The following is a 27110-nucleotide window of genomic DNA, read 5'->3' as shown; positions in this document are numbered from 1 at the left end:
GAGAAGAAAGGCTTTTAAAAGTATCTTCCAACACTTCTCAAGGATAGACCTCAAAGCAAAGGTCGGGACGTGTATGAACCAGTCTCTAGGTAAAGACATTGTATATTATCTCAAACATGCTTTGATGCCTGGCCATTGATTCCTCATACTTTCCTCCAATTCTATAGGCCACTTTATAAAAATGAAAAAAAAGCTAACAATATATATGATGGTTAATCTTGATATCCACTTGACTGGATTAAGAGCCTCCTGCAAAGACGACTGGGTCGTGGGGTACTCTACCCATCAATGAACTGGCCCACTGATGTTCACAGCTGAATGTGCTGTTTAGAGGTGGGGCCCAAAGAAGTTCACATCCATAGGGACGGAGATGCACTTGGAGGGTGCATCTCTCACTGGTGCTTGTCCCCTGCTCGGCTTCCCGGCCACCATGAAGCAAGCACCTTTATGCCACCACACCCTTCTGCCATGATGCTCCTGCCTTGGCTCCAGCCAAGCAGGGACTGAAGTCTCTGAAGCCGTGAGCCAAGTTAAACCTCTCCTTTAAGTTGTGGGTGTCAGCACTCAATCACCTTACCTTTGACAAAGGAGCCAAACACCTTCACTGGAAGAAAGCCTTTTCAATAAATGATGCTGGAAAAACTGGTTTTCCACATGCCAAAGATTGAAACTAGACCCGTATGTTTCACCGCACACTAACCTAAAATTGAAATAGATCAAAGATCTAAATATTAAAACAGAAACACTAAATCTGCTGGAAGAGAGAATAGGTAGATGCTTGAGGACATAGGAGTAGGCAAAGACTTCATGAACAAAACCCAGACCGCGGGGAAAATACTAAAAGAATCAACAACTGGGACCTCCTCGTCTTATTAAAAAGCTTTTGCACAGCAAGAGAAACCACCAACAGAATGAAGAGACAACCCACAGAGTGGGGAAAAAAAAATTTTCTTGCTTAAATTCTTTTATTGGTACATTTTAGGTATACCTTACTTCTACATTTATCATTGGGTGCTTTGTACCTGTACATGATGAACACTGGTTCTTACTTTTTCCCCATTACCTGTGCACCCTTCACCTCCTCCACCCTTCCCTATTTACATAGACTTTGTTTCCATTTTTTTCTTAAATTCTTTTTTTTCGCTGCCCTGTACCGGGGATCAAACTCAGGACCTTGGCCTTGCAAGACAGGCAGTGGCACCACTGAGCTAAATCCCCGGCCCTTGGAAAAAAATTTTTACCAGCTGTTCAGATAAAGGACTATTATCTAGAATATATAAAGAACTCAAAATCAGACCCCCCCAAATTTAAAGACCCATTGCAAAAATGGTCATCTGAAATGAAAAACACTTCTCAGGTAAAGAATTAGCAACAGCAATTACACAGAAAAATGTGCAACAGCACTGGTCATTTGAGAGATGCAAATTAAAACAACACTGAGACTCCATCTCCAGAAAGAATGGCTGCTATCAAGAAATCAACCAATAACAAATGCTGGAGGGGCTGTGAGCAAAGAGGAACTCTGCTCCACTATTGGTGAGAATGTAGATGGGTGCAATCAGTGCGGAGATTTCTCAAGAAACTAAAACTAGAGGTTCCATTTGACCTGGCTATACCTCTTCTTGGTATCTTCCTGAAAGACTTAAAAGTATCAGGGCCCGGGATTTAGCTCAGTGGTTCTGTCGCCTGCCTTGCAAGCGCAAGGACCCAAGTTCAATCCCTGGTACCAAAAAACAAAAAAAAACAAAAAAAAGCAAAACAAAAAATGACTTAAACGTATCATACAACAGCAACATATGCACATCCATGTTTATAGCAGCACAGTTTGTAATAGCTAAACCTTGGAAACAGCCCAAGTGCCCATTAACTGGTGAGTGGATAAAGAAGATGTGGGGTTTTTTTATACAATGGAGTACTAGTCTGCCTTAACGAAGGATGAGCTTCAGACATTTATAGTTAAATGGATGGACCTTGAGACCATACTCTTAAGTGAAATAAATCGGACACATATGTTTGAATACCGAGTTGTTTCTCTTATGTGAGAAACCAAAAGTGGAAATAAGGACTGAAATGTATAATGGACGTTGGGAAATGGAAAAAAGTGTTTAAAAGTTGTGGGTGTTGGGCCGGGGATTTAGCTCAGTGGTTCTGCCGCCTGCCCCACAAGCACAAGACTGGTACCAAAAAAAAAACAGTTGTGTGTGTCAAGTGTTACGCCTCAGCAACAGGAAAGCTGGCTAATATAACAGTAATTCTGCAAAAGATAAACTACTAAGCTTCCAGCTCTCTTTCACACAATCTCATACAATCATTACGTGATTGCTGCACAGCACAGGTGAGATTTATGCTAGTCCTTAAAATGTGAAATTCTCCTCAACTTCCACAGACTCTGCAATTCAGAGACTCAGTCTGTTCACTGGAGCCACTCACAATGCCACTAATGCAGGAAGAAAGCATTCTGATGACCAGAATCAATTTTTAATTCACTCAAGTATTTTATCTATTTGGAACACACAGTGAATTCACTCTCGCCCACACCATGATTCTGTGAAGCTGGAGACTTCTAATGGATGCATTCATTTTACCTTTTAGAGAAGAAAATCTGCTACAACGCAATTTTTAAAATGTACTTCTAAACCAAACAGAAATGATTCAGTGTTTGTCTCTTCTTCTGGGCTCTCTCCCTATCTGTGGTCTCATTAGCAGAGTTGATCAAGAGAAGGCTAGAAGTCAGGCTGCTCATGCTCGAGAAGTGGAGGTCAGATACTGGCGGAAGCAGTTCTGCTGACGTGATACTGTTTACTGCAGACAGCAAGTGGGCCCAGGACAAAAGTTCTTTCCATTAGACACTGCACTAATGGTCAGTGCCATTGGACAGATCCTATTAAGGGCTTCAGAATTATCTGATGTTTAAAATGTTACACCCAAATTAAAGATTATAAAATATTTTATAAACACAAAGTCTTTGAATAACAAAACATACCAAAAATATCCAGCAATCTTTGAAATCTTAAATCTTTCTGCAGATCAATTTTCCTATATATTTTGAAAGGAAAATCCTTCAACTGTCTTAAAAGGCATTCTGTGGTGATGAAAGCAATCTATACTGAATATGTTTTCATCGATTTTTAAAATTTACCTCATCTTTTTTACCAAATAGTGTCACACTATCTGTGATCTATAATTTTTTATGATTAATGAATTATGCAAAAATATATATATATATATGGATCTGTTTCATTCCACTTAACTGTGTGGATGTACTGTACTATTCACTTATTCGTCTGTTGATGGAACTTTCAATTGTTCCTTTTACTTATAACAAAAATTGCTGCAGTGAATATCTTTGTGCCGCCTTTATGCACTGTGGATATTTCCTTAGGACAGAACTGTTAATGTGTTAATTTTCAGTTCAACAAGAAACTGTCAAATAGCCTAGGGAAAAGACTATTCTTTTTTTTTTTTTGGTACCAAGGATCGAACTTGGGTCCTTGTGCTTGTGCCGCAGGCGGTGAAACCACTGAGCTAAATCCCCGGCCCCAGAAAGGCTATTCTAACTTACGCCCCTACTCATTACCAGTACCACTACTACGGAAGCCACCTCCAAGCTGAAAGGTTTTTCTCCTTTTCTTCCTTCCTTTTCAATTTATACATGGTGACATTTTCTCCCTGCACATCTTCACAACTAACTACAGCTGGTTGACAGCACTAACACCCCCCTTCCAGGCTTCAGGAAAAGTCCTAATTCAAAGGAAGCTGTAAAAGTATAGAGCAGAGACCAGCTAGAAAGCAGGCACACAGACCTCTAAACAACTGTGTTCCCCTAGAGTCACAGGTCCAGGATGACTATGTGACTTTGGGCCCAGGAGAAGATGTGCACACATTCCAGAACTGGCCACTTCTCCACACTAGGGTCCCTGGACGCACTCCAGGACTGAGATCCCATTCCCACAGGAAAGCCCACCAAAGCCTTCTCACAGAGGCACTAGCTCCTTGCTCGAAAGCCCCTTCCCTTCCTCTCCCATCACTGTGTCTCTAAGCCACTGGCTCTCTCAGCAGCAACAGACCTTTCACAGTTACACACCACGAGTCCACTTCCGGGTACACATCTATACCAGGAATTTTCAATCTTCAAAATACCTACCAATATAATGAGCAAAATACAGGATTGCAGGGGCAGGGATTTAGCTCAGTGGTTCCACCGCCTGCCTCACAAGCACAAGGTCCCAAGTTCGATCCCCAGTACCAAAAAAAAAATACAAGCTTGCACTATTTGAATTCACATTTCCCAGATCATTAGTGAGATATTTTCTGGTCACTCATATTTTTTCTTTTCTATGAAATATCCATATAGGAGCTTCACCCGTTTTTCTTTTTACTTGGAAAAATTTCTACATATTCAGGGTATTAGTTTCTTATTTGGTATAAATATTGTAATTATATCTCTTAGTCTGTCATTTTAACTTTGTTTATACTGCTCACTGTCATACAGAAATTTAATTTTCAAAAATTTTATTTAGCCAAATTTATCAAATCTTTCTTCTTTGTATCTTTTGCATTTTTCTTCTATAGCTCAACATTGAAAAACTTTCTCATTTACGTTTTTCTAAATCAAAGATTTTAGGGGCCAGGGATTTAGCTCAGTGGTTCCGCTGCCTGCCTCAGAAGCGCAAGGTCCCGAGTTCAATCCCTGGTACCAAAAAAAAAAACCCAAAAAACAAAACAAAGATTTTGGCATAAAACTGTTGATCCTCTAAGGCGCTGAAGAAAAAAGCTGGGGACTAGTTACCACCCCCACTCCAAGCTGCCACATAGGCTTGTGAATTACAACCCAGGAGAGGGAGGGCAAAGCCTAGACCCAGGGAGTTGGGGGGTTGGAAGAAGAGTTATTAACTGGCTCCTCTGCAGCTCAGGGCCAAACTCTGAGTGGGGTTGCCATGAGCCCCACCTGCTACCCAAACTGAATATGCAAGACCAGGATGGCCTGGGTGTGGCTTCTTCCACTCTACACCCTGGCAGAGCATCTGAAAGCCCTGAAGGAAAGTGAGTTTGCAGGCCAAAACTGTAAGATATTTGATGAATACAACCATTCTAAAAGAAAAACAACATAATCAACTACAGATTCTGAGAGGAGTAAAAATATTAGAATTGACTGACCAAGAATTTTAAAATAGATTATTAACCATATGTTAAAAGTACACAGACATGCAGGTTATGCAAGACAAATACTAAGGATGCTACAAATATGTTTGAATATATAACAATTATTAGTTGCAGAGGAAATAACAACACTACACGTATACTATAGTCAAAATTCAGCATTTTCAAAGTCATAATTCAGTAAGCAGTGACTAAAGGTACACACATTAGTAGGATGGGGACAAGGAAAGGCTGCATACATGTGGCAAGGCCAATGGAAAAAAAGAGGCAAAATATATCTTTCAGGGGGAATCAAGAGCTAATGTATACAATAGAAAAAAGTCCTTAAACCAAGCCTATTTTTCAGCAACATAGAGGTAAATGACAATTACCATAAATGAAGTGACCAAGTGGCTGCATTTAAGAAGGTGCAGAACTGATGTAAAACCTTACAGAACTATTGAATCTTTAAACCATGGCATGTGTAGCTTTTACTAAAATGAATACTTATGAAAAGAAAGGGAAGGAAAAGGCCCTAGAATTCCTGAGTTGGGCACACCACACCATCCAGCTCCTTCAGTTTGCAAGTCAGAGCCTGAGGACGGGAGGCATCATTTACATCATACCAGCTACCTCAAAGCAGAGGCTGTATGTCCAAATGACCTGACAGATCCTCTCCAGACAGCTCATCCCAGTTCGTGAAAAGAACCACTCTACCCATTAAGAGTTGTGAACTTTTTCATTCTCACTTCTGGTACAAGTCCGGAGTCTATACAAGTTCCATTATGACTAAGTTTAAATTTCCTATCCCTTTCCCCCCGGGCCAGTTGCTAGTAACTACAGTTGTTCCTGCTGATCCCTGACTTTGTAATTATCAAAGTCACTAAACTGACTTTATCAGAGAGCTAACTGTACATCCTCTTTCTCTAAACCTATAAAAGAAATGAGCATTTTTCCTTCCAGAAATGACTCACTGCTCACCACTGAATAATTAATGACCTGCTGACATTTGCAATGCTTCCACATCAAAGTATACAAAGACAGCTCTAAGCAAACACATCTATATTTAGATTCTAGTATTTCCATCTTGAACATACAACTGCTCTGGCTATTTTCTAAGACAGTATACAAAGGAAGTTTGACATTGGATCCTGTCTTATTTATAATCTGAGACAACATCTACGATGTCTAACACTGAAGCATTTGTTCCCACACAGGTCCTGGGCTGGAATTTTAATGGTACAAAGCAAAGCAAATATATATAAGTGGAAGGAAAGAGCAGCTAGAAGCCAACATACCTTCAGCATGTAGTAGAAGGGGAACCATGACAGGAAGAGATCAGAGAAGAACTCGGCAATGCTGAACACACCATACACTACCCAATAGGTCAGCCACTGGGTATCGTCATCTTTGTTGGGACTCTCTATGGCTTTCATTCTGGAAGGAAATACAAAAGAAAGCACATCATTTGGGAAGATCTCAGTAAACATTTTCAAACATACTTTCATAGCCTGATCTCCAACACCACGGCGAAACCCAGGCAAATGTACTCAGTGTCAGCAGAAGTAGAGTACAAAGATAAAGACTCAAGCAATGTGGAGAGAGCAAAATAAATGTTGTCATAACTTGTCTCCAGCCTTCAGGCCGCCATAAAAACCACCCCAAGCTGTCACTCTGTGGATCTACAGCCTGCTAGAGCCTCCATCCCAGCCCCGCCGGTGCCACCAGTGACTGAACTACAGCAATCCCACTTCCCTAGCAAGCACTCAGGAAGAATTCAGGCTCCAGTGCACATTAATAAGTGAAGTGCAGCATGGGAGCGTAGAAGCTCCTCATAAGGAATTTCCAGAACACATGTCAGACATTGCCCAAACCCACAACATACTGCATAATGAAAGGTAAAAACCAGTGTCTCAGCGTCCATTTTGTTCAAACTGTCCTTGTGTGATCCCCGGGCTGTGAACCCTCCTCACCTCATCAGTTAATGACATTCCCAACCCTAACTCCTAGATAAAATTCATACTGCAAAGAGGTGGAAATAAATTTTAAATAATCTTTTACTTCTGAATCACGGAAATTTCCTTTATTTTAAACCTGAAGCTCTATAACTTCTTAACCTATCCTAACATGTATCTGTTATCATAACTGAATTGAATTAAAAACAAAACTAGATACATATCTGAATTTTGTTTAGCCTAAAAGATAGATTAACTAACTGTAAAAGTAGCTCCCCAAAAGGGCAGGCTGCTGAATCATGCTGAGTCATCCACTAAGAAAGCCTTGGAGGGTTCAACAGAAGCAGCCGTGTGTGTGTGTGTGTGTGTGTGTGTGTGTGTGTGTGTGTGTGTGTGTGTGTGTGTGTGTGTGTGTGTGTGTGTGTGTGTGTGTGTGTGTGTCTCTCTCTCTCTCTCTCTCTCTCTCTCTCTCTCTCTCTCTCTCTCTCTCTCTCTCTCTCTTTCAGATACCTGGGTTTTGAGAAAATAACCAAAGGGAGAAATAGCCAAAGAGGGAAGAGTTAGAGCTAAATGAGATAGTTGCTAATGAATTTGGAAGAGACAGAACAAAAAACTTCACGTTAACAAGAATCATATGAAATGAATTTAACAAAGCTGATCATAGAATAATGACTTGTAGCAAGTGAATCAGGTCTATGTTTTAGCTAACAATATGAATTCGAGTTTCCATGTTAATACACTAGAGCTATATAGTATCACTAAAAAGTAGAAATAAAAGACTCAAAATCAAACATACACATTAGTCACAACTTCGTAGTAAACCAAGGCACAGATAGAAGATAGCTAATGTAACAGAAGGAAAAAGGCAAATTTTAGCAAGCATCTTAGCCAAAGAATGAACACAGTACAGCCTTTATATGTAAAACTTTTTCCCTCTGCGCTTTACTTAGCTTAGTATAGCTGTATCTATTTTTAGGTAGGTTCTTCAAGTTATTAGTATAATAAAAACATCTTACATCTTCATCCTCAGCAGAGAGGATACGTAGCTATGTTTCATTTAAGGTCTTTTTTTTTTTTTTTTTTTTTGCTGGGAGGCGGGATATTGAACCTTCACAATGAGCTACATCTCCAGACCTTTTATTTATTTTTTATTTAATGTTGAGACAAGGTCTCATTAAGTCACTAAGTTGTCTAAGCTGGGCTTAAACTTCCAATCCTCCTGCCTCAGTCTTCCAGAGGGCAGAGATTACAGGCATGTGCCTCCGTGCCCAGATTCACTTAAGATCTTAAGACATTCCTTGACTAAACAAACTATCAACAATATGAAAATTCAAAAGTTTCCATTTTAATATACTGGAATACCGTATAGTAACACTAAAAAGTAGAAGTAAAAGAACTTAAAATGGCGTTCCAGCCTGGGCTGCATAGTGAGTTCTAGCCTGAACTACACAGCAAGACCCAGTCTCAAAAAACCAACAAAACCAAACAAACCCTCAAAATCAAACACACATTAATCACAACTCTGTTGAAAACCAAAGTACATCTAAGAAGACAAGAAAAGACAAAAGAGACTCACTAAACTACACATATTGCTTCTTCTAGTTTTTATGTATTAGTGCATTTTATTTACCCAGAACAATGAGATTCACTGTGGCATGCGGATCTACAAATGTGGCATTTGTAGATACATCTAACATATTTTGATCATTTCTCCCCTATCATCCCTCTCTTCCATTTGTCCCTTTTCCTCTCCCCAACCTGTTCTCTAATCATCTCCCTTCTTTCATGTCACCTCCTTTAAAAGATTTTAATACAATTTCTCATATTATTGAAGCGTTTTAACTTAAAATAGTGCAATGTTAATATTTTTAAAAGATGATGGTGGCACAGGCCTACAATCCCAGCACTCTGGGAAACTGCAGCAGGACTGCAAGTTTGAGCCCAACATGGGCAACTCAGCAAATGAGACACAGTCTTAAAATATAAAAAAAAGAGGGGAGTGTCCTGGTGAGAAAAGAAAACGGCTTAAAACTGGGGTTTCCCACATGTTATTTACAATAGCTTCAGCACACACTTCCTTGTTCAACTGAGGGCACACGGGTCATTCTCCAGCAACGCACTCCCTTCCTTTTACTACAGGGAATGATATTACAACCAGGAAAGGACTCTAGATTAGTAAATGAATTCAAGATATCAACATTTCAACAAAATTATTCACTAAGATTTCAAGTACCTCATCTAGAAGCCTATATTTGCTCTGCTGACACAACAACCTCTCCGGGCCCTCAAAGTCCTGGAGCAGTTTGGCACTGTCCCAGCCACGGCAGCCAACAATGCCACACTCTCTCCTCAGGCCCGGGCTGCTGTCCTCCCATCCACCTCAGCCTCAAGCAGCCAGCACTAACCCTGAGCTGATAGTTCCTCAGGACAGACACCACAGTCTCAGGAGCCCATTGCTCCCTGTGGACCCACACTGCTGTATTCTTCCCTAAGACTCAAACCCTGACCACCCAGGCTCAGAGCTTTGGCTCCCTTGTTCTCTCCTGAGCCACCAACCATGATCCAGGGACAGAACTTGGCTTCCCTAAGCAGAGGGCAAGAGGCCAGCTGGACCGGAGAGACAGCAGAGATGGGGCTAGATGAGAAGACAGCCAGCCACTCTGCAGGGGCAGTGGACAGGTCTAAAAGTTCATGGAAAATGAGGAATCACAGACATCTCAGAGATGAACTAGCTCAAATGCTACATTTTATAGACAAAGAAGATGAAGTTCACTGAGGAAAGTTATGTCAAAATGAACTTTAACTCATTAAATTAAAAGATTATAGAAACCATGTACATATCTACATTTTTGTTGTTGTTGTTGCTTTGAGACAGAATCTCACTATGTAGGTCAGGCTGGCCTTGAACTCACTATGTAGCCCAGGCTGGCTTCCAACTCCTGGCAATCCTCCTGCCTCAGCCTCCTGAGTGCTGGGACTACAGGCACACGCCACCACGCCCTATTTACATATTTTTAAAGGACAATGAAATATTTAAATATCCTAAAGCTTTCAAAAAAGATAACAGAAATATATCCAAGATACAGTGTTGAATGTGAAAAGTAAAGTATAATTTTGTGACCAAGAAAAAAAAGACAAGTGTTTGAGCTGACAGACCAAGAATGGTATCCAGAAAGACACTGTATTTCAAATTGCATAAAGTTAACCCTAGGTATGGAATAACAGGATTTTACTTTAAGATCTTTGCAATAAGCATGTATTTTTCTTTTTTTAAAAATAGTAAAAGGGCAGAGAAGATTTGTATTTGTCTTGAGACAGTCCTGCTATCAAGATTGGCCTTGAATTTACAATCCTCCTTCCTCAGTCTCCTGAGTACTGGGATTACACCGCACCCTGCAAAAGGGAATACTTGTAACTGACTTTTTGTTGGTTTATTTTGTTTTGTTTTTTGAGACAGGATCTCTCTGTGTAGTTTAGGCTGGCCCTGAACTCACTATGGAGCCCAGGCTGGTCTCCAACTTGCAGTGATCGTCTTGCTTCATCCTCCCCAGTGCTGGGATTACAGTCGTGCACCACTATGCCGAGCCTGGGAATACTTGTATTTGAAAAAAAGGGGAGTGTCATCAGACTCTTTTTCTTTCCTTTTCCTTGTGTGTGTGTGTGTGGTACTAGGGATGGAACCCAGTGGGCACTGAAGTATCTTCTTAGCCATTTTCATTTTACTTTGAGACAGGGTCTTGCTAAATTGCGCAGGCTGGCCTTGAACTTGCAATACTCCTGATTCTCAGAGGGCAGAGAGCTGGGATTACAGGTGTGTGCCACTGGGCCCAGAACACCAAACTTTCTATAACTATTTCCTCCTATGAGACTAGTTCTCTCTTTAGGGCTTTGTTAAAAACAAACACTAAAGTGAACATCAGACATACTCATTTTCTCTCTTGAGAAAACAGCTAATGATTTTTTTATAAACAAACTTCTCTAACAATAGTCAGATATAACCTGTTGTGTTTTAGAGCTTTAAAAAGCTCTCCAAGGGTTGAGCCTACTTAGTGCCAGTTACTTAGGAGGCTGAAGCAGAGTATTCCTTACACCTAGAAGTTCAAGACCAACCTGGCACTATATAGTGAGACCTTGTCTCAAAAAAAAAAGCCTTTCTAAACAGAGAGTCATACAGCCCATCATGTGAAACTGACTCATTTAAACTTTCCATTTAAACAAACTATCCAAAAATGACTAATTACTATGGAATATCCTTCCCTTCCTCTCTTCTCAATGCCTGTTGGGCGTTGCATCATTTCACCACTCTCAGCTCGGCCTGGGCTCCACCACCCAGCGGTGTAATCTGTAATCGTAACCTTGGGCCGGTTATCCAGTCCCTCCAGGCTGCAGCCTGCTCATCTATCAAGGAGGATTATAAACCTCATGGTGCTACTGTGAAGATTAAAGTGCTTAACACATGGGAAGTACTGAAAGGCACAGAGTAAGCACTCAGTAAATACTTCCTTAGCAGGTAATAATAACAACAGTGTAGTAAGAATTTATTACTGAAAGGGAGGGAGAAAAGAATGCTTCAGTGCTTCTACCTAAGTAGAGCTGGCAGGGGGATTATTACCTGTTAATAAGGCTGAAAGGAGATTAGAGAGATTTAATTATACCCCAAATCCTAAATCCTCCAAATGTCAAATGCTATAACAGTAAAGAATTAACTGAGATCCCAAAAATCCTGTTTGCAAACTAGCAGGAAAAAATCGATGCTGGTGAAAACATTTTTCTGGCCCCCTGAAAGGCACATTGTCACTGACTGTACTGATACTGGAGTAACTCACTGCCCAGCAGTAACTTGTACCGGTGGACTCCACCCTCGCAAGCCAGGTTCACAGGTTGGCTGCTGTCTTCTGAAAGGACAAGAACCAAGGATGGCCCAGAGGATGGCATTAAACACACGCTGAAGGATTAGCAGAGAGAGAGAGAGAGAGAGAGAGAGAGAGATTGAGACAGAGAGAGAGAGAGAGAGAGATACACAAGTCAGCAGTTCGCTGTACTAGTAAATGTCTGGAAGCTAATGGCCACTACTTTGAACACCTCTTGTAACTACAGAGGCCAAAGGTAACTTGTATTAACTCATGTTGTCTCAATAAATTTAGTATTAAAATATTTATACAAGTTTTTCTTCTCCTGATGTATACATTTTTTGGCAGACTGTGTATATCCTGCTAGTAACTTCCAAATCTGTATCTGCAACTCCAATCTCCACTCTGCACACTGTCGGCACACAGGAGCTGCTGAATGATCACCACCATCATCAGACTACCACAGGAACACTGCTCCCTTAGAAATCCTGACAAAGCCCTGGATCACTGTCACTGGCTGTCCTTCCTCTTCCAGCTCATCCCCAGGGCCCTGGCTTTGTGCAGAGATGCCTCAACTCAGGGAAGCCCCCTTCCCCGGCCTGAGGGGATGATTCAAGGTTGCTCTGACCCAGTGGAGGTGAACCTATGGCACACGTGCCACAGTGGACTGTTTGTATTGCTGAAAGCGCTAAATGATTTGCCATCACTGGCCTAACCCATCACAGTATTCCTGTGCCTTTGCTTGAAATTACCTTTTGTTTCCTTCTGCAGCTAGAAGTGTCCATAAAGTTGGAAATATTCCTCTGCTGGCAAAATGACAGAGGCTTACAAGTAAAACATCTTTCTTGCTCTGGGCCTTCCAGGTCCTGCTCTTGAAAGCCTTGGGTTCCCTGCAGCACTCTCCTTAGACACTGAGCACCAACAGAAGGAAAAGAGCCTGCCCGCCAAGGCTGCTGGGAAAGAGCCTGGTCTGCTCCACCAGCCTGGGTGTCAACCTCCAGACAATTCCAGGCCACTACTGCTCAGACCACTGTTAACAGCTATACTGACCCACCCGGACGTATGGGGTGGACCATAGCCCCAAAAGCTTTCTGAACCAAGCTTCGGTCAGAAATACAGAAAATTCAGCCAGAAACAGTGCTTCTCTTGCTGAGATTTCATCTACCCACATATTTACAGCTGACGATCATGTGGGGGACAGGAAAGAGATGACCGTTTATCCTAGGTGAAGAGTTATTTCTGCAGGTAGAGCTCAGGTGTACAGCACTTGCCTAGCACACATACAAAAATTAAAAACCCGTGAAACAAAACTATTTCAGACATAACACAACCATCTGGGAAAATACCCACTTTTACATGCTTTTTTGTTTTTAGTAAGCAAAATAGGTAAAAATACTTTTTACAAGAGAACTATACAACCTACTTATATTTCTGTTTGGAAGGGGTTTTTGTGAGTGGTCTTGAGGACTGAACTCAGAGCCTCACTCATGCTAAGCAAGCACCCTACCACTGAACCATACCCCCACATTTTATCATTCTGAGGCAGGGTCTAAGTTGCTTAGGCCAGCTTTGAACTTGTGATCCTCCTGTCTCTGCCTCTGGAGCAGCTGGATTAAAGGTCCATGCCACCATGCCCCAGATATGTTTTGAATTATCTTTTTTATGATAAATTTTGTTTTTTTGTTTCTGTAGTGCTAGAGATTGAACCCAGTGCCTTCACAATGAACCATGTTGCCTGCCTATCTATCAATCTATCTATCTATCTACCTATCCATCTATCAATCATCTATTTACTTATGAGGCGTGGTCTCACTAAGTCACTTGTCCCGGCAGGGCTCAAACTTTAATTCTCCTGCTTCAGCCTCCCAAGGTGCAGGATTACAGGCAGGCACCACCACGCCTGGCCATGATGTTCCTGTTTCTTATGTGTAACACAACAGTATTCAAGTTTAAGCAGGGTCTGGGGGTCTGGCCCTGTGCTTCCCTAGGGTCCTTACCTAGCTGGTATGCACAAGTCCTGAGTTCAATCCACAGCAGAAACAAGAAAATTAAAAGACTTACAAATACAATAAATAATGTTATCCAACTTATATCTAATATTTATTATTGTGAATATTCTATTATTTATTATACCACTGAAAATTAAAACCAGCTAATAGGAAACGTAGATATAGGGAAATCATATTTATCTTTTAGGTATTTGTCATGGTTTCAATTATTCAGATTTTCTTCTTCCATCCTAACCAGCCAGCACGTGTGCTTGGGGAGGGTCCCGTGAAGGAGGGTGACAGGGGCAGAGTTACAGAGAAGTGCATATCTCAATGGAAACAAGCCAAGTAAAAAGGTGATTTATTATGAAAACACTGTTAGTCCAATTATGTCCAGTGCTTAGGAACATGCATTCCACCATGCCAAAACAGGAAAACCACTGGGCACTTACATACTTACAACTTCAGAGAAGAAAACTTTATTGTTTTATTGCTTTGAACAATATCTTAAAATGTTGATTTAAGTACAGAAAAAAAGCTGGATGTGGTGGTGCACACTTGTAATACCAGCACTCGGGAGACTGAGGCAGGAGGATTGCAGTGAGTTTGAGGCCAGCCTGAGCTACATAGCGAGACCCTGTCTCAAAAAAAGAAAAAGTACAGAGGTGTGGTGGTGCATGCCTGTAGTCCCAACACTCAAGAGGCTGAGGCTGAGGTTGAGCCAGGAGCTGCCTCAAGTTCGAGGCCATCCTGGGCTACAGAATGAGTTTGAGGCCAGCTTGAGACCCTCTTTCAAACCAGCCCCCCCAAAAAACACCAAAAAAATAAGACTAAGCACAACAACAAACAAACAAAATGTAAAGAGGGAAAAAGTGAAAGACAATATTATTAGGAGATTTTTCTAAAAATCTCAATGACATAAAGTTAGAAAACTATGATTAATTCCGTTTTCTTTTGGCTATTAATTAAGCACTTAAAAAATGCCTGGTTCTGTGCTGTTTGACATGTTATATTTCCATATTTTAGTTTTATAAATCTTAAGTTCCTTGCCCAGGTGGGCAAGGTGCTACAACTATCAGCTCCATATAAATATACTTCTGAATATTCACACCCAAGACACTTAGGAACATACTACCTCTACTGTACATGGTTCATAAGTGCTTCAGTCACTACAGCTCACATAAAATTAAGCAACAGTAGGTCTGCAAAGCAATGACTTTACCACTAAACCAACTGTACCCCTCAATAATGATTTTAATTTTAACATGTCAATTATATTATCAGAGACTGACAGTATTTCCAACAAAGAGGTTCATTAAAAAAAAAAAAAAAAGCCAAGCATGGTGGTGCATGCCCATCATCCCAGCTACCCAGGAGGCTGAGGCAAGAGGATCACAAGTTCAAGGGCAGCCTAGGTGATTTAGTGAGACCCTCTCTCAAAAAAAAGAAGAAGAAGAAAGGGGCTAGGGATGTAGCTCAGTGGGTTCAATCCTCTGAACAAAAAGAAAGAAAGAAATCTGCTTCTGGTCCACGTGCTTTGTTTTATCTCTAATGTGATAAATAACGTTTAATCACAAATATTCCAGAGTTCAAGGTAGATTCTTTGAAGTCTGAATATGAATAATACAGACCCTAATGTTTATCATCCTTGTTACAGCAGACACATACCACAACCATCCACAACACCCACCATGCACAGTACTGCTTCTAGCTACTTATCAGACAGAATGATGTAAGAGCTCCTAAAAACTCAAGTGTTCTCCAATTATCTGTGTTTTACCTAACAAAGAAAAAATTATACATTTTAAAATATAAACACGTTAGTTTTCATGCCTATAAAGAAAATATTTTTCTTCTTCAAAGGGAAAAATAAAAGGTTGAAAACTGTGAATGATCTGAAGGTTAGACTTCTTTTTCCCTTGTAGAGTATGTATGTTTTCTAAGCAAGACACAATCAATGGAGCAAGAAAGACTGATGAAAGAATACAGATCATACAATACAACTAATTTGCTTATTTCCTGTTTATTATACAATGCATTCTCACGCCAAAAAACAAAAACACATGAGACAGCTTCCTGTTAATATGCTTCTTAAGTATGTAGAAACCTGTGCCAGGCTTATAGGCAAACATCTGTAATCCCAGCACTCTGGGAGGCTGAGGCAGGAGGACTGCAAGCTCAAGCACAGCCTGGGCAACTTAGTGACTCAACAAGACCCTGACTCAAAATAAAAAATAAGGGCCAGGGGGCCAAGGATTTAGCTCAGTGCTTCTGGTGCCCGCACAAGCACAATGTCCTGAGTTTGATCCCCAGTACCAAAAAAAAAATAAGGGCCAGGGATTTAGTTCAGTGGTGCCACCACCTGCCTCACAAGCGCAAGGACCCAAGTTCAATCCCCAGTACCAATAAATAAATAAATAAATAAAAGGGTTGGAAATGTAGCTCAGTGCAAAGACCCTGGGTTCGACCCCAGTAACACATAGATAGGTAGATAAATATCTTCCAAGATGAATATAGAAAAACAGAAAAAAAAAAAAAAAAGACCGCGCTCCTTCAGTCTTTAATATAACATTCTCCTATAGTATCAAATGACCAATTTAGGGCCGGGGATTTAGCACAGTGGTTCCGCTGCCTGCCTCGCAAGTGCAAGGTCCCAAGTTCAATCCCCGGTACCAAAACAAAAAAAAAAAATGACCAACTTAACACGCATGCTATACAGTAAGTTAAATTTGCTGTCCAATCATACTGGGATAACTGTTAATAAAACCAATGGCTCTATAAATATAATATCTATGTCAAGTGTGGTATCACAAAGTTAACTTAAGCTCAAGTGCCTCACCACTTAAATGGGGAACGACCTAAACTGCCCTTTCTTAGATAAAAGAGGCCACAAGAGGTAGTCAGGAGTCTAGAGTTACTTTGGATGCATAAATGATCCTCACTAGCTCGAAGGGCCCAACTATCAGAAGCTGCAGGATATATATATATATATAGTGGCCACGTGACCCAGGGACTAGAGACAAGCTTGAGGCCCAGGAATCAGAGGAGCGAGCAAGAGACAGGATGAACTGAGCCTAGCTTCCTGCAGCCCCCACATACAGACCAACTGCTACAAAAAGTGATTTCATTAGCAATTTTGAAATTGTTTTTAAACTTCTGCCAGAATTCATTATTCCTCAAATTAATTAATGTTACCTATAGTCACTAAATACTTTAAGATGTAATACTTGAATCTATACTTGTTTTTAATACTGTATGAAAACTAAGTTCTCATTCAAAGTCAGTCCTGAAAAAAAGAGCTTTAAGACAAAAGGCAGATGAGAGCAGCAATATAGACAGACAGACCAAATCTCCAAGGCCTTTCACAGAGGGGGAAAGGTTCATAAGGAATATCCTAGAACACAGTATTAGGCATGAGAGCCCTTCCACAACCATCATAGAGCCCTGAAATCAGATGATGAATAATAAAATCATTCATTTTATATGCTTCTCAAAACTTTTTCTTTATGATACAGCGTAAGAGCGGGGGGTGGGGTGGGGGGGTTGTTGGCTATAATTACCCTATAAAATGTCATAAATTATAAGGCTATTCTATTACTTTTTAGTTTTCCCTAGACCTTCATCGTAAAATAGTCCAGCCAGCTGGGCGTGGTGGCGCATGCCTATAATCCCAGCACTCCGGAGCCTGAGGCAGGAGGATCATCAAGTTTGAGGCCAACCTGGGCTACACAGTGAGACCTCTCAAAGAAAAAAAATAAGTCCAGCAATATTAATAGTAATACTGGGCCGGGGATTTAGCTCAGTGGTTTCGCCGCCTGCTGCACAAGCACAAGGACCCGAGTTCGATCCCCGGTCCAAAAAACAAACAAAAAAAAATAGTAATACTAAGTGAAAACACAACCAGTACAAAGCTGACAGAAGTAAAATGTTTAAATGTTTAGCATTTTAGTGTTACTTCAGGTACCATTTATTTTTTGTTTTGTTTTTTGGTACCAGGAATCGAACTCAGGGCCTTGTGCTTGCCAGGCAGGCACTGTGCTGCTCAGCTACTTCCCTGGCCCACTTCAGGTACAATCTCCAGAATGCCTTTTTTTTGGGGGGGGGGGGGCACTAGGGACACTAGGGGTTGAACTCAGACATCTGCACTGAGCTACGTCCCTACCCCTTTTTCATTTTTTATTTTAAGGATCTCACCAAGTTACTATGTTGCCCAGTCTAAATTCAAACACAGATCCTCCTGCCTCCACTTCCCAGTATGCTAGGATTACAGCACTGGCTCCAATTATATTCTTGATCAAAGTGCATAGTCATCCAGAGGGTCACATTTACTTGTGCTTTATAATATCCACAGAAGGCCAAGTGTGGCCATGCTCTGCTCTGCAGCACAGTAACAAAGAACACACAGAGAAAACTAGCTTAGTAAAAAATTTATCTTTTCCCAAGCTCTCCTCTGTGGAAAAGAAGAAAACATAAGAAGGATAATTACAGGTTCTCAGGAAAACATAGGAACACAAACACACCCCTTATTAATGAGTCAAGGAGGAAACCTACAGATACACATCCTCCAAGTACCATGGAGGAGGCGGAGCGGCTTCGGGTCACAGGCTGCAGAGCCCAGAGTTTGACTCACAGCTGTCACTCAGGCTGAGCCAACTGTCTCAAATTCTCTTCTGGGTGATGGACCTCTTTGGAGGCTGTCACTGCAAACCTTAAATGGGCAGACTGTAATTCCTTCTAACCTGGGTTCCCTAAAATATACTCTCACTTTATCTGTGGTGACTCATTAGCTAAGAAGACACTGTAGCTTGTACTTGTGGTTCATTGTATTGTAGCTCACTGATCTTCTAAGAGTTTTTTCTCAAATTAACACCTCACAACCCCTTTCTGATCCAACAAACATGTCCCCTTGAGATTCGTTGCCTCTTGACACAGAACTAAAGGCAAGGTGGCATCCTTTCAAGAAATTCCATTTAGTAAACCTTCTTCGTTTCCAATAGGCTGGGCATGGCCAGACAGAGCAAGTCTCTGCAACTATCTGTATAGACTGCTGCTGTCTCAAATCAAAGCTACCTAAGGGATAACAAGAGAAAGAAATCATTAATAATCTAGCTAATGTTAAAAAACAAAACAGCAAATGCCCATGTGTGCAGATCATGTTTGGGATGGCAGTATTTTATTTGACAGAAGAAAAATACACTGCACAAAGGTAATGTGTTGACAGAGTCATTTGATTAAAAAAACACAGCACCAACAGTTGGATTTCTTTTCCCCCGTAAGGTTACGGGACGTATCTTCGGGACACTCAGAGGGTCTGGAGCTAGGCTCCTTGAGTTCAAGTCCCAGTTTTACCACCTACTAATTCTGAGACCTGATCAAGTTGCTTAACTTCTCTATTTCCTCTTCTGTGAAGATGGGAATAATCATAGTACTTACATAACAGACTTGGTATGGCCCTTAAATAAACTAATTTGTAAAGCACTTAGGGATATATGTGTGCCTATTTATAAAATGCTGCATAGGTGTCTAGAGCCATGCAAAGGGTTAAAAGCAATAAAACCCTTCGTAGTAGTGCCTAAAGTTTAAAATGGGCTGGGCCAGAGATTTAGCTCAGTGGTGCCACCGCCTGCCTCATAAGCGCAAGGTCCCAAATTCGATCCCCAGTACCAAAAAAAAGGGCTGGTGAGGACACATGGAAAATAAAATAGCACATCACTGAAGTGGGTATGAAATTTCAAAAGTGTTGTCAAATATTAAATTAAATATAGATTCCAGTGTTACACTCTAAACATGCTTAGTCTTTCCAAGATTAGCATCAAAATATGCTTAAATGTTTTTTTACCCATCACTGGGTAGTAAGTGAAAATTCCAGACCAAGTTTGGCCTCTATGCGACCTTGGGAAACACACCCTCTTCCTGGATTGTTACCGCAAAACTAAAGGGGCCTGGAGTGTAGCTCAGTGGTACAGCACTTGTCTAGTGTGCACACATGCTGGGTTCTACCCCTGCCTTCTATCCCTAGTGCTGAAGAAAAAAACAAAATAAAAACTAAAGAAACAGTAAATATCAGACTTCTACAGCCCAACTCTGATAGTCCCAGAAAGGTGGCACCTTGATTCTCAAAAAAAAAAAAGAAATAAAAGAAATAGACATCTCAATAGAAGTTTAGACAAAAAGATTGCTGGGTAGGACAAAAAACAAACCTTCCTTTTTACTCATTTCAGGATAAAAGTCATCAAGTCATTAGATTTTGCCTCACCATTCCACTTGTAAGAAGGAGGGACAGGGTAGGGACACCTGGCTGAACCAGCACCTGCACTTGAGGGCCACACAGTGGAGATTGGGGGCACCTTAGGTTTCAGGCCATCGAAGTGGTGACTGTGCAGGAAGGTGGAGTGCATCACATTCTCCACGGGTCTCAGAGATACACTTTCATTTGAGCAATGCTATTAAAAGCTAGGCTGCACCAGACAGAAAAATGCATGGTTCCATTTATACAAAACATCTAGAACAGGCATATCCATAGAGACAGAAAGTAAATTAGGGATAGGAAAAGTGGGGATGACTGCTAACAATTCCCTTTTGTGGTGAATAAAATGTTTTGGACAGTGGAGAGGCCTGCACAACTCTGTGTACATCCTGGCCACAGAACCATACACTCTAAAAGGGTGGTAAGTGGATAATATCTCAGTGTAGGGGAAAGGGGTCTATCTTTAAAAAGTGGTTTATAGGGGCTGGGGATTTAGCTCAGTGGCACTGTGCCTGCCTCCCAAGTGCAAGGTTCTGAGTTCGATCCCCGGAACCCAAAAATAAAAAGAGGTTTCTAATATTTACTAGTAATTTGCCTTATCAGTCACCGAGGAAAGTAAGGGGATTAAGGTAATTCTGTCAACAGTTCTTGGTAACAAGAAGGCTGAAATTACATTTCAAATTGTCTATTCAGGGTGGAAGTCTGAAAATATAAGAGGCTATCAATTAAAGGCCCTGTTTTCAAGGAGCTCAAAAAGAAATTATGTACATAGACAATAATAACCAGTAAGAGCTGGGCATGGTAGTGCAAGCCTACTGTACTCCCAGTACCCTGGAAGCTGAAGCAGGAGGATACAAGTTTGAGCCCAGCCTGGGCAATTTAGGGAAAGCAAGACTCTTACCTCAAAATAAAAAACAAAAAGGGCTGGGGATATAGCTCATTATGAAGGCCCTGGCTTCAATCCTGGGACGAAACTAAATAACCAGCAGGAAGGGAATATAACGTAAGGCCTTGGTTGCCCCAGGGATAAGCACCCCTTTAGCTATCCACAGGCCCCAGCATTCAGTGAGGCCTGACCTGGAGCCAAGCATACCCAGTGTCTCCCATGGACATCCCCTGGGGTAAGTGATAAGAAAGCATAGAAACCAGATGTGCTTTTCAAAGCTTCATTTCTTCACCCTGCAGGCTCCAGGCCCAATACTGATCCTTACAGAAAAAATGAAAATGCCTTACAACTATCTGGAATTAAATGTATACATCCTCCCCATCCAGGCCCTGCCTACTGGCACCCTGAACCTCTCTCTCCAGGACGTCCCTCCCCTCTCCCCGCTGACACAGAGCCAAGCTGTGTGCTGCTCCTGGGCCTGGCCCTCACCTCCACCACCCTGCTCAGCTCCTGGCTGGCCAGTGCTCAGCTCAAACGGCATCTTAGATAAATATCCAGGGAGTCTTTCCAGATCCACTGCCACAGGGCTGTAACTCCAGCACTTGGGGAAGCTGAAGATCACAAGTTCGAGCCCAGCCTGGGCAACTTAGTGGCTTAATAAGACCCTGTCTCCCAATCAAAAATCAAAAAGGAGCTGGGAATGTAACTCTGTGCAAAGGCCCTGGGTTCAATCCCCAGTGCCACATACTCATTTTCCCTCTCTCTCTCTCTCTCTCTCTCTCTCTCTCTCTCACACACACACACACACACACACACACACACACAGAATTACCAAAGAGAATCTTTCCTATTATCCTCTACCACAAAGCTTCCTGTTTTTCTTCTAGGTGCTTCCCACACTATCACTACTTTAACTACTTCTTGCTTTCCAGGCAAATTTTCCATAAAGTGAGCAGGGACAAGTTCTCTACCTTATTCCTTGCCTTCTTTAAAAGGCTACTATAGCACCTGACAACTTTGGTATTTGCGAAACAGATGAATCTGTATTTTCAAAAATAACTCTGGCTACCAACTCCCCACAATGAATATAATCATTATGTACTACAAATAAGTACTAATACAAATTTTAAGTGTTTTAAAAATAAAGTGCCAGGCGTGGTGGTGGACACCTATAATCCCAGCACTTGGGAGGCTGAGGCAAGAGGATCGCTGCAAGTTAGAGGCTAGCCTGGGCTACACAGTGAGTTCAAGGCCAGCCTGCACTACATAGCAAGATCCTGTCGCAAAAAAAAAAATTCTCCAGCTCGGGACCATAAAGAGAATTACAAGAGGCATAGAGAATAAGTAAAGTTAATTGCTATGGTCTGAATGTTGGGCCCCCTGCCTGGTTCATGTTGGAACCTCATGCCCAATGTGATGGTAGGAACAGGTGGGGGCTCTTAGGAGGCGATTAGGCCATAAGGGCTCTTGAACTCTGAATGAGAGTAGTGCCTGTTATGGTTTGGGTTTAGATGTCCCCCAAAGCCTCATCCAGATGAGGCAGGACTTTCTTTTTCAGAGGTAGATGAATCTAGAATGTGTGATGCTGGGGTTAAGGGCCTGTGATTACTAAACCACCAAGCATGAGCGATTAGTTTGGTACCACCCTAATCCCAATAGTCTGAATAAGATAAAAGGGGCAGAAAGATGCATTAAACTCCCTTGTTACCTTTGCTAACTTCTGTTGTGTCATGTTGTTTCTGCTCTGCTATGCCTGTTTGTCATCCCTGCCTTGGAGTCCACCGATAATGGACTGAAACCTCTACAAACTCTAAGCCAAATAAACTCCTTCCCCTCTAACTTTGGATGTCAGGAATTTTGTCTCAGCAATGAGAGAAAAGTAACACAGTGCCCTTATGAGAGGCTTGAAACCAAGCATGGTGGCACATCCCTGAAACCCCAGGACTCTGGGAGGCTAAGGCAGGAAGGTAGCAAGTTTAAGCCCAGCATGGGCAACTTAGCAAGACCCTCTCTTAAAATTAAAAAAAAAAATTAAAAAGGGCTGGAGATGTAGCTCAGTGTGAAAGCCCTGGATTCAATCTGTAGTGCTGCAAGCCAATAATAATAATAATAATAATAATAATAATAATAACAATAACAGGCTTGAAGAAGCCTGTTTGCCTCTTCTGCCATGGGGGGATACAGCAAGGTGGCATCTTTAAATCAGGAACAGCTGTCCCGGTCACCATATTGACAGGGGTGTGCTAATCTTAGACTTCTCAGCCCCTATAAGTGTAAGCAAAAACTGTGTTGTTCATTAATCACCCAGTCTAAGGTATTTTATTGTAATAACTGGACTGGACTAAGACAGTGACTACAGACCACTCTTTAAGCAACAATGATTTGAGTGCTAATAAAAACTACCATTTTCAAGGATTTTCTTTTGGGAATTATACAATCACATTGATTAACAAAGAAACAGACTTAATTAGACTAATGTTGACTGCTACATGTTGACTAAATGGGAGTCTGTGTGCTTCATACTGTGCACACAGTTTCATTTTTCCTTGAACCTCCTACACAAAGCAGAGCCCCAAGAACACCTCTGGACTGACTATTCCTGGGGTTAGCAGGCCATTTTTTCCTCCTCTCCCTCAGTCTTCAAATGCAAAAAGTACAGGTTACTACTGCTACTCTCTATCAAGAGCCCTCAATACTGACCACACTTTAGAATCCTTTAAAAATGATGAAAAGGCCAGGCATAGTGATACATGCCAATAATCCCAGTGGTCAGGAGGCTGAGGCAGGAGGATTCCCACACGTTTGAGGCCTGGGCTACATAATGGATTCAAGGCCAGCCTGAGCTACAAAATGAGACCTTGTCTCGAAAGAAAAGAAAAGAAGGAAAGAAAGAAGGAAAGAAAGAAAGGAAAGAAAGGAAAGAAAGGAAAGAAAGAAAGAAAGAAAGAAAGATGGATGAAACTTAAAAATCCCCCAAACCCAAACCTATTGTATCAGAATGTATGGTGTGGCACAGGTATTCTTTATAGCTCCTCAAATGATTCCCATGGACAGCGAAGTCTGAGAACCACCATTTTTGGGAAACGTCCAAGTATGTAGAGACCAGCCTTCACTTAACTTCCTTATGGTCACAGAATCCAAGATTGATTTTTTTTTTGGTGGAACCGGGGATCGAACTCAGGACCTTGAGCTTGCCAGGTAGGCGCAGCACCACTGAGCTACATCCCTGGCCCCTAAGACCGATTTTAAAGATAAGAGTTAGATCTACCAAAAGGAAGCACCCTATGAATAAATACTACTCTAGAGATGCTCATTATATATAATTCTCTGCATTATTGCTTAAATCAGTAAATGCTCTTTATTGGAATTTTAATAGTTTTCCAGCTCCTATTAAAGTGTACTACAAATGTCACTATGTTTCAGAATATTCAAAATCAAAAGAAACAAAGTGTATAGACTTGGTGAACATAATTCTAACATGTAAAATCTACCTCCTTGCCTACTCAGAAATATGATCAGCTGTTTCACAGAAATTTCCAGTAAGAGACAGAAACATTCAGCTTCTTGTAAGTAAAAATAGCCAGTAACATCCAGTTGATTTTGCCGAAAATAAATGAGTGACTACAGGCAAATATAAAGCTAAAATGGGTTGCCTTGAAAACACTTTAAAATATGACTAAAGGATTAGGAAAAGGGGACATTAAAAAGAACTAAGATGTGTCACGTACATGTGTACATGTACCAAATATCTACAATGAAAGTAGTCATTATGTATTGCAAACATGTACTAATACTTTTTTTTGATACCAGGGATCAAACTCAGGACCTTGCGCTTGCAAGACAGGTTCGGGTGCCACTGAGCCAAATCCCCAGCCCCAATAAACACATTTTTAAAAATATGACTAAAATTGGCCCCTGCTAGAATTAATCTGCTTTTTTTTTTTTTTTTTGGTACAGGGGATGGAACTCAGATCCTTGCACTTGCACAGCAGGCGGCGAAACCACTGAGCTAAATTCCCGGCCCAATCTGCTTTTGATCAAGAGAAACATCTTGTAGTTCTGTCCCTATCTCCAGTCACATCTGCTTTCACATATATACAAATCCACAAGTCCCATCTAGAAAGAGATTTTTAACTTTCTTACAGCCCATACAGATAATCTAATCACACCAGCAGAGGTTATGTTTCTCTTGTGATTCGATACCAAATGGCTCTGATGTAGAAAAAGTTCATGATGTTTGTTTTTTTTTTAATTTGTGTCCTTTAAATGGGGAAAATATATCATGTAATGGTACAAATTCCCAATTATGAGTGTCATCATATTATATACCTAAAATGTACCAATAAACTTAATGAATAAAAAAAATTTATGTCCTTTGCTGGTTTAATATTAAGTCACAAAGCACTTATGAAACTGCCACTCAAGATTTGTTCTATACGTGATCAATACAATAGAAATCACACACCTGAAAAATGCTTCAGAACTCTTCTTTTTAAAGAAGTGCCAGTAGAACACATGAACAGAAGGAGGAAAGTAAGGGAGTACATGCTGGATTATTTTGTTATTGCAGATGCTGGTGTTTTTTTTTTGGTACCAGGGATCGAACTCGGGACCTTGCACTTGCAAGGCAGGCGGCAAAACCACTGAGCTAGATCCCCGGCCTGCAGACGCTGTTTACTTTGAAAACATTCTACAGTTTTCAAAGTTTTTGAATTAGGGTTGTATATAAACTTCAATACCCCATCTATCAATAGATTAAGTTTCTGTGGAAAGCTACTATTCTTGTACCTTTCGCTGGCTGCCTTCTGGATCTCTGGTTTACAGGTAAAACCCAGATGGTGCGTGAGTAGGTAATCTGGGGAGGGTGAGAGCTCTGCCCAACCTGAAGGTGAGGAAGGATGTTTCACAAGCAAGCAAGGTCCTATACCTTCTGCAGTCTAAGTATCTGTGCCAGGTCAGTAAAGTAACAGCTACTTATGCAACTGCAATTTAACTGTTCAAATCATAACATCTTCCAAAATGTTTCCTTCCTTCTAGTCATATATTAAATTCTAGCCTGACCAAGGATACAAGGTGTAATGATATGTTGTCTTAGCCTCCCAACTAAAATTGTTTTATTTTTATTCCAAAGGTTGAAGAAACACACAGATAGCAACTGAATGAGGGTAAATCCCAACAGTTTTCTTGGAGAATAAAACAAAACTCACTTGTGGAGAAGAATAACTACTATTTGAACAAATGTAAATAAGAAACTGTAGAATATTTTCAAAATACACTATAAAAAAAACCCTCATCCTAATCTTGTAAGATTCATTTTTAATTTAGTTTAACTATATAGATAAATCACATATAACCAAAAGGCTTTATTACTGATACATTTTATAAGATCTGTTAGAGTTAGCATGTCTCAAATTTGCCAACAGTAACCAGCTTTTTTATTTTTTAATAAAAAAGACAAAATTCTCTCTCTTACCAGTTGTAGTTGGCACCTGTAATCTCAGCACTCTGGGAAGCTGCAGCAGGAGGATCACAAGTTCAAGCTCAGCATAGGCAACTTACCCACTTAGCAAGACATTGTCTCAAAATTTAAAAAAAAAATTTTTTTTTAAGAAGCCAAAGATGTAGATCAGTGTGAAGGGTTCAATCCCTAATATTGGAAGAGGAGTTCTCTGAATTACGGAAATCCTAGGTGATGAGGTTTTTACTGTCTGCATGCACCAACATATGGTGAACTATCCATGGGAATAATTGTTAGGGAGAAGCAATCAGCTCCCTGGACCTTTGAGATTTCCCCAAGAACAGAGCAAGGATGACAAGCTGGAAGTCTCCCATATGTCCATCCAAGAGAAGGTGCACACTGGACAGTAAAACCTGATGAAGAACACCTTTTGGCTAGTCATCAGGTCAGGAGTCAAATGTACAACCTTAGGCGGCCGGTACCGCCCTCAGGTGCTGCTCCTACTCTCGGGTAAGTGGGGAGACGCAGCCCTGGACTGGCAGAGGAGGGCAGAGAGGGGAAGGGGCGATCTCGGGTGAGCCACTTAC

The 27110-nt window shown here is 41.1% G+C and overlaps 1 protein-coding gene and 1 long non-coding RNA gene across 2 annotated transcripts in view; both read right to left on the bottom strand.

The window, feature by feature from the left end:
• Reep5 (receptor accessory protein 5) overlaps window positions 1-27110 on the bottom strand; it is a 38975-nt gene that overhangs the window by 11144 nt on the left and 721 nt on the right. Inside the window, exon 3 of the mRNA XM_004841792.3 lies at window positions 6438-6576. Coding sequence (XP_004841849.2) covers window positions 6438-6576 — 139 coding nt within the window. The remainder of the gene's footprint in view (window positions 1-6437; window positions 6577-27110) is intronic.
• Window positions 7447-27104, bottom strand: LOC147826545 (uncharacterized). Its single transcript, XR_015438921.1, has 2 exons — window positions 26539-27104; window positions 7447-25947 (listed from the first exon to the last, which is right to left on the bottom strand). It is a non-coding gene; the product is annotated as an uncharacterized LOC147826545 (long non-coding RNA).

The sequence above is a fragment of the Heterocephalus glaber genome, unplaced genomic scaffold (assembly GCF_053883595.1).
Source record: "Heterocephalus glaber isolate CG9 unplaced genomic scaffold, H.glaber_assembly_v1.0 deba00001465, whole genome shotgun sequence".
NCBI lineage: Eukaryota > Metazoa > Chordata > Mammalia > Rodentia > Bathyergidae > Heterocephalus > Heterocephalus glaber.
Note: the sequence above shows the minus strand (reverse complement) of the source record. Positions and strands in the feature narration are given on the sequence as shown.